This window comes from Littorina saxatilis, linkage group LG3, assembly GCF_037325665.1.
Source record: "Littorina saxatilis isolate snail1 linkage group LG3, US_GU_Lsax_2.0, whole genome shotgun sequence".
Taxonomy (NCBI): Eukaryota; Metazoa; Mollusca; class Gastropoda; order Littorinimorpha; family Littorinidae; genus Littorina; species Littorina saxatilis.
This window is the reverse complement of record NC_090247.1, coordinates 29,595,592-29,604,160: the sequence shown is the minus strand read 5'-3', so window position 1 is coordinate 29,604,160 and position 8,569 is coordinate 29,595,592. Positions and strand designations below refer to the sequence as shown.

At 38.3% G+C, this 8,569-nt stretch overlaps 1 protein-coding gene across 1 annotated transcript in view; it reads left to right on the top strand.

Moving 5' to 3' along the window:
- LOC138962083 (methylosome protein WDR77-like) overlaps positions 1–7,910 on the top strand; it is an 8,762-nt gene extending 852 nt beyond the window's left edge. Inside the window, exons 2-9 of the mRNA XM_070333794.1 lie at positions 1,068–1,253; positions 2,413–2,554; positions 2,907–2,953; positions 4,170–4,240; positions 4,497–4,551; positions 4,952–5,135; positions 6,895–6,972; positions 7,520–7,910. Of these exons, the coding sequence (XP_070189895.1) occupies positions 1,068–1,253; positions 2,413–2,554; positions 2,907–2,953; positions 4,170–4,240; positions 4,497–4,551; positions 4,952–5,135; positions 6,895–6,972; positions 7,520–7,712 (956 nt within the window). The 3' untranslated portion in view covers positions 7,713–7,910. The remainder of the gene's footprint in view (positions 1–1,067; positions 1,254–2,412; positions 2,555–2,906; positions 2,954–4,169; positions 4,241–4,496; positions 4,552–4,951; positions 5,136–6,894; positions 6,973–7,519) is intronic.
- Positions 7,911–8,569: the final 659 nt, after the last annotated feature.

Here is an 8,569-nt window from a genome sequence, read left to right as displayed (position 1 = left end):
ATAGGTCCAATTCATTCTTCTTACTCGGCGTGACGTTATCAAATGGATCGGCTAGCTTTAGCCCTAAGGGGCACAACTCCGCTCATACTCTCTTCGCGCCGCCATATTGGATGCCGTCTTTGTTAGTTTTCTTCATTGCACTCTTGTTCTTTTTGCGTATTTCACTGTGTATGCAGACAAAATGAAGAAAACTGTGCATGCATGAGTCCAAAGGGGATCTGCCTTTTTAACACAACAGCACAACAATCAACATAAAAAGTAAAGCAAGAATACATTCTTATATTCATTTATTTATTCTTTATCTCAAATTACCATGCAGACAGTGCACCAAAATTCACAAGATAAAGCTCTCAAGACAGGCAAATGAGGTACAATGCAGCTCAGGTAACTACTGCAAAGTATAATTTTCAAAGCATCCTATCACAGTGTTCACTCTAAAGGCACAACCGATGGACAATTGTTGATTAGCGCACTGCACACAGCAAAAAATAACCAGTTATAATCGTCTTCTCCGCTCAGTAACTTCCTTCCAGTTGTCACCCTGATGGTAAACAACTTTAGGGATCCTAAAGTGTGCCTGCTGACTGCAGTTTTTGGCCACACAACGTGTCATTTTCACTTTTGTCAAGTCGCCACCCAACGCTCAAGCACTGTCAGAGATCGTGCAAGGCATCCAACATGGCGGCGGATGACCAATTCCAGAGAGTTACGACCCGTGATTCTCATACCGCGCGCGCCGAGTAGAAATGCTGTTGTTAACTTGAGTTTCTGCAATGGGCCTATATGATGCGACTGGCTGCCATGTTAATTATGCTTATGTAGTCACAGAACAAGCTCTTAGCTATCACTAGTGTCAGTGTCAGGTATATTTACACACATTCACACACATTCACTAGAATGTATGCACACACTCATGATATGAGTTATGATACAACTTACAATGCTTGCTCACACACCACTGATCTCAATGTTTTATAAATTTTACATTGATTTAAGATGAGTAAAAGAATCACACTCACAGACTTACACACACACGCACAATGCCTAAATTATTTGGCTGTTTTCAGATGGCGGCCTGTTGCTGGGAGCGTCCAGTCTAACTGGGCGATACTGGTTGGGATCCCTCTGGTACTACACAAACCCTGAACGCGCTCCAGAAGTAGACAAGTGCACTGCTGGTGTACAACTGGAGGCTGGTGTGCGGGATGCATCATGGGTAGACACACAGCGAGTTCTAGTTGGTCTTGATACAGGTATTTGGATTTGCATTATCATGATTTTATTTTAAGGGCTGAAGGTTGGCAGCGACAAAGATATTTTCATTTTCTATTTAAGATTTTATTCCTGTCTTGATTTCTTGATGTGTTCCTTGATTTTGTGCACCACTGTTTTAATCTAAGGTGAGATGTACTCCTTAACCACTTGACTGCCTTAGGACGGGTATATACCCGTCATGCGCTTGTGCAGCCGCAGCGCCTTAGGACGGGTAAACCCGTCTTCTCCGTTCCGGGATTTTCCAGAAATGCTACGTCACTGCTGACACACAAATAGCAGCCAATGGCTTGATAGGATACCTCATTCTCATGAATAAACATAAATGGTGACGCGGTTTTGCGTCTGAAGGCTATTTTCGGCCTTGGCGACAGGGTAGGGGAGAGAAATCTTGACTCGTCAAAATGGCTAATGGTGACAATCGACCAGGCCCTAGTAGGGAAAAACAAAGCCGGACTGACGCTACAGGCGGTGCAAATGATTATGGATACTGACAGGGGAAGGGGGAGATCTTCTTTCGGACGATTCGTTGGAAACAGGTAGATGATAGTGATTATAATCCTTTCTTGGAGCAAGCAAAACAACCACCTGTGTTTGATCCACAGGCACCGGAAGATGCGCCGGACTGATTTTTCAAAAGTTCATATTTAAACATCATTATAAGCCAAACTAATTATTATTTCCATGATTAGACACTAAAAACAGATTCTTGGTTCAATTTCCCTTAAAAATAACATAGGTTTTACTTACCTACCTACTGCCAGTTTGGAGCTAGAATTTTTTGTGAATTATTACACCCTGAACTCCAATATTCCCTGGCAGTCAGGAATGCACATACGCAAGTTTTGATTGGCAGCGAAAGGGTTAAAGAAAGATTACTTGCTTTTTTAAGACAAGGGCTTAAGAAAAAGTAAATCATTTTAAGTAAAATGTTATCAGCTAGAGTATTGCAGTGAGCTTCTTAATTGCCAAAAGAAAATGTAGTCCCGACGAATACAACCTGATCAAATTCGTGAAATGTGATTACGAATTTATTGATATGAGCCAGGACTAAACAAAATATACATGCAAATGATGCATTCTTCTCTGTGAGTTTAAAATCTGAAATAAAGATAACTTTTCTTTTTCCTTACAAACCAGGTGGAGCAGCATTATGGGAGCTTCAAGATGAGAACAAATTGTTTGGAATGATCAGTTCAGCAAATGAACATGACAACATGGTCTCCAGCGTCAGTGTCAACAGTGACGCATCACAGTTTGTCACAGCCAGTTATGACCACACGTAAGTTATATTGTTTATCTCTCTCATTATTTATGACTCCTGAACTGCTCGGTTTAATTTGACGTTGATCCTGATTTTTCTGACAAAAATTGTGATAAATAAAACATTTAGTACCAAACAAATAAATTGACATCCACATTGATAAACATCCCCCACCTCAACATGCACGCACAGGCAAGAAAGAAAAAAGATTCTGGCAGCATTCATGTTCTCTTTTTCAAATGTTGAATTCCACCCATAACATTACATATAATTCCTTTCAGCGCTTAAGTTTAAATAAGAAATTAAGCAATATTGTGTTTTGTTAATGTACATGTTGAATTTCAGATGGATCTCTTTGATTTCATTGCAGAATAAAAGTTTGGAATCCAGATCTGACATCTTTATACACTTACAAAGGTATTCACCTGAAACTTGTGTCTCCTTCTCAGTTGTATAGTTATGGTTGCACAGACTTGATGAGTTTTCTATTCATTCCATCTTTTCTTATCATTACCCCCAAAAAATACAAAACATAGATAAACTAATAAATGAATTGGCTATCAAAGTTTTATTAAAAAGTTGATTTATGAAAGTCTTTTTTTTTTAACAGTAAAGGTAGGGAAGAGAGCAGCTATTTGAAATAAGAAAGGGGTTTGTGTTTTAATATATCCTTTACAACAAATAGGACTATGATCGTTGCAGTATCTCTATTGGCAGTATTAAAACAAGTCGCGTAAGACGAAAATACAACATTTAGTCAAGCTCAGTCGAACTCACAGAATGAAACTGAACGCATTGCATTTTTTTCCGCAAGACTGTACACTCGCAGCATTGTCTGTCCACCGCTTGTGGCAAAGGCAGTGAAATTATCAATCCAGAAAAGCGCGGTAGCGGTTGCGCTGAGGAGGAAAGCACGCTTTTCTATATCTCTATTCTTTGTAACTCTCTGAGCGTGTTTTTAATCCAAACATATCATATCTATATGTTTTTGGAATCAGGAACGGACAAGGAATAAGATGAAATTGTTTTTAAATCGATTTCAGAAATTTAATTTTAATCATAATTTTTATATTTTCAATTTTCAGAGCTTGTTTTTAATCCGAATATAACATATTTATATGTTTTTGGAATCAGAATATGATGAAGAATACAATAAACGTAATTGTGGATCATTTTATAAAAAAATAATTTTAATTACAATTTTCAGATTTTTAATGACCAAAGTCATTAAATTGATTAATTAATTTTTAAGCCTCCAAGCTGAAATGCAATACCAAAGTCCGGCCTTTGTCGAAAATTGCTTGGCCAAAATTTCAATTAATTTGATTGAAAAATGAGGGTGTGACAGTGTCGCCTGAACTTTTACAAAATGCCGGATATGATGTCATCAAAGACATTTATCGAAAAAATGAAAAAAACATCTGGGGATATCATACCCAGGAACTCTCATGAAAATTTCATAAAGATCGGTCCAGTAGTTTACTCTGAATCGCTCTACACACACACACACACATACACCACGACCCTCGTCTCGATTCCCCATTCTATGTTAAAACATTTAGTCAAAACTTGACTAAATGTAAAAAGTAAGGATGAGTGTGACAGCAATGCTTTAATCATGTTTATTTTGCAGCACACAGTGACATCGTTTGGGATGTACAGTGTCACCCTACAGAACCAGCCCTGTTTTTGTCATGTTCACAGGTAAATAGTACTGTGTGTGTGTGTGTGTGTGCAAAAGGCAGTGTATTGTGTGTTGGCCCTTCTTGTCTGTCTGTCTTGAGTGTCGTTGAATGTGTCTCTGTGTGTGTTTAAGTGCTCTGAATTTTATTTCATGTGTTCAGGGAAAAAATTGACAGAACACAGATTCAGACTATTACAGGATAAATGCACCGTGTTCAAAATTTGTGTTTGACTGCTGTTTTTGAAGATGATGTTGATATTGTTATTTTGTTTTCAGGATGGAAAAACAGTCTTATGGGACTCGCGTGAGAGCAAACCAGCCACTCTGATAGGTACCATTCTTTTCATTTGTTTGGTGTGTCCCTGCTCACAATTTGGGCTATGTAAAGATATTTTAGTTGAACCCCGATTTTAAGACCCCCCCCCCAATTTTAGACACCCCCCCCCCCCCCTTAAGATTTTCTGTTTATAACCACTGTACATGTACCTGCTAGTTACAATCTTGCGTATTACATCACAACACAATGATGCATTGAGGGAAAACATGAACTCCACAGCTAATCTACTTTTTCTGAGCTCCAAGATACAATTTCAGAGCAGTATTTGTGATCCATTCTCAGAATGTATGCATGGATATGTATGCATCACTTTGGAACCAGAGGTCACTTTCAGACTTTTTCATGTTTTCTTGTTCCCATGTCTAATAATTATATTGAGTGGTTCTGTTCATAGGCAAGTGTACACCTGGATTCTCGCCGACATGTGTCAGATGGCAGCCCTCGGCACGCAACATGTACGCTGTTGGGGACGAAGGGGGCAATATCTGTTTGCAGGATCTCAGGGCTGTGGTAGAGAAGACGGTCACCTATCAGCCACATAATCGCTTTGTCACACGCCTGGCATTTTCACCTGAAAGGTCAGTTTATTTGAAATTTTCTGTGACAAAATTATGTGCCCATCACAGTTTGTAGCTATGGCATGTTCCGTGGCGGTACAGTTGTATCTGCAATGTTAGACTCCTCTAATGATGGGACACTTCCCAATAAAGGACACCTTCTGTAGTCCCTTTGTCCATTATCTTGATATAAATGTACCTGCCATGGCAGGCCACCTGCAATGTAGGGACCCTTTTGGCTGGTCCAGAAGGGTGTCTTTTCATTGCAGGTACCACTGTTCTAATTCTTGTGTCAGTTGCACAGCAGTGCATGTAAAAAGGATAATAATGTTGAAATGAATGAATCGTGTCAGATTTTTCGGGATAATTGCACACTGGTTTAAACCGGCAGTAAACGATGGTACATGTAACACGTACATATTTTGCTCTGACCAAGGAGGATAACTTTCACTTGTGACTAATTTGTTCAGCTGCAATTGATCAACAAACCTCATGTGATGCAAAGCTTAGGCAAAAAAAAAAATAGTCTGTTTACGGTATCTCGACCGACCCTATTTTTTCGCGCGACCCTAGACTTTTTTTTTGGTATTTGGGAGAAAAAATAAAAAAAATAAAAAAAATAAACAAGTCGCGTAAGGCGAAATTACTACATTTAGTCAAGCTGTGGAACTCACAGAATGAAACTGAACGCACTGCATTTTTTTACAATGACCGTAGTCCGCCGCTAGTGCAAAAGGCAGTGAAAGTGACGAGCCTGTTCAGCGCGGTTGCGCTGTGCTGCATAGCATGCTTTACTGTACCTCTCTTCGTTTTAACTTTCTGAGCGTGTTTTTAATCCAAACATATCATATCTATATGTTTTTGGAATCAGGAACCGACAAAGAATAAGATAAAATTGTTTTTAACCGATTTCGGAAATTTTATTTTAATCATAATTTTTACATTTTTAATTTTCAGAGCTTGTTTTTAATCCGAATATAACATATTTATATGTTTTTGGAATCAGAACATGATGAATAATAAAATAAAAGTAATTTTGGATCGTTTTATAAAAAAAAAATTTAATTACAATTTTCAGATTTTTAATGACCAAAGTCATTAATTAATTTTTAAGCCTCCATGCTGAAATGCAATACCGCAGTCCGGCCTTCGTCGAAGATTGCTTGGCCAAAATTTCAATCAATTTGATTGAAAAATGAAGGTGTGACAGTGCAGCCTCAACTTTTACAAAAAGCCGGATATGACGTCATAAAAGACATTTATCGAAAAAATGGAAAAAAACGTCTAGGGATTTCATACCCAGGAACTCTCATGTAAATTTTCATAAAGATCGGTCCAGTAGTTTAGTCTGAATCGCTCTATACACACAGACACACACGCACATACACCACGACCCTCGTCTCGATTCCCCCTCTATGTTAAAACATTTAGTCAAAACTTGACTAAATGTAAAAAAGTCTTTGTTTTTTGGCAAAATAACTTAAAAATATGTTTATTTGGAAAAAAAAAAAAATTCCTGACCTACCGACCCTTTTTTTGTGTGCCTATGTTACCGTAAACAGACTTCTTTTTTTTTTTGCCTTATGAGTCCAATTTTAAATAGTAGCTACATGATAAATATTCAGCGTTTTTTAGTGATGCATGAGCTGCTTTCAACTGGTTTGTCTATCAAAGCATTTCTGCTTGAATTTACAGCTAGTATGTGTAAAAAGAAATATCGCTCACTGCAATTGCTATTTTCTACTTTTAACGTTAAAATGTCTTCTCTATGGTTCTCCAGGCCCAATCTTCTTGCCTCTGTGAGTGAAGACTGTGGCACAGTGGTGGCGACAACCAATGCTTCATCTGCTGACGTTCTGTGAGTACTGATTGTGCTTTATTTAATGTACTTTTGAAAACTTTTTTTGTGTGGCGTTTTTTCTTACGAGTATGCTCTTTTTTAGGTCAGTACTGACATATCTTTAGTTTACTTCTTCTTCTGCATTCGATGTTATAGTTTGTACTATATCTTTAGTTTACTGCATATGGGTACTCGAGTAGGCGATATTGGGGGAAAGGAAAAACACAAATAACGAAATGAAAATAAATTATTTATCAAAGTTTATGGGTCAAATTTCCTTTGGGTACTCTGGGAGGAAAAAGGTTAAGATCCCATGATTGGAGACTCCCCCTATTTTTGTATCCTTGCTGTTCCAGATTTTCTGTTCATGGCTTCTGTTTATTTTATTCCTGGTTTAAGACACCCTCCTTGTTAATCATCACCAGATTTACAGATTTTTTGAGGTCTTCATTTTGTTGGTGCACCAACTTTCTAATATTGTTTTACCATCGTTTTGCATTGCTCTGTGCAAGTGCCTTTCAGACATATTAAAACTCCCATGTGTTTCACTCTGCGATTTATTCAGGTACAAGTCGACGGGTCACACAGATTTTGTGTGCGGTTTAGCCTGGCAGACCGGCGACAGACTCCTGACCAGCAGTTGGGACGGCCGCATCATACAGCACGTGATCGGCACTTCAGGGGTCAATGGTGGTCCAGAGGTCAAGGTCAACGGAGACATTGAGGTCGACGAACAGCCAGGTTCCAATCCTTCATAGTTTGAAGCAGACTGTGCAGAGACTGTGTAGCGTTGACCAGATTTAAATTTTTTTTTTAAAGTATAGTATTTGAGAGCCTGAGTGGCTTTCTGTCAATGTGCAAAGAACAGTTTTCTACTCAAGTGATATTTTGTTTTGCCAAACAAACAAAAAGACTTCTTAGTTGATTTTGATAATAAAACAAAAAAATATACTATTTTTTGGGGTGTTTGTGTATATATATATATGCCTCGGGCCTTAGTGTGTGTGTGTGTGTTTGAGGACATGGTGATAATGGTCAATGGAACCAATTTACAAATCAGTTCAAGTTTGACTCCAAATAGATTACTTGTAGTGGCGGAGCACATCAGGCTAACCAGTGTAATGATTAAGTCACAATGTGCAGGAGAAAAAAAGTCAAGTGAAACTTATCGGTATGTAGCTCTAAATGAGATAACCAGAGATAGTGAGTGTAGCAACGGGATTGCCAAGACTCAGTCTGCACATCAAAGGTCCTGCAGATCTTTGGACTTCACTATTTTATTTTATTTTTGATCTTGAATGTGGACTGCCATCCCATTCTCTTCAAAATCAGTACCTTGAAAGCCAGAATCCCAATCAGAATTGACCACATTATATACTTGGCATGCTGAAAGTTTTTGAATATGAATGTTCCTTGACATTTCTTTTCTGACTTTGTTGACCTGCAGTTTTGTCTGTTTTCATCAGTGCTTTACATGACTATCTTTTGCTGCTTATTGTTAAATTTGATTCTCTAGTTTCCTGCACGAGGCCCTCTCGCTATGCCCTATCTACTCATGTCTGTGTGTGTATGTGTGTGGATAATGCCCCTTTAAAATAAGTGCAGAGGTCAAGCT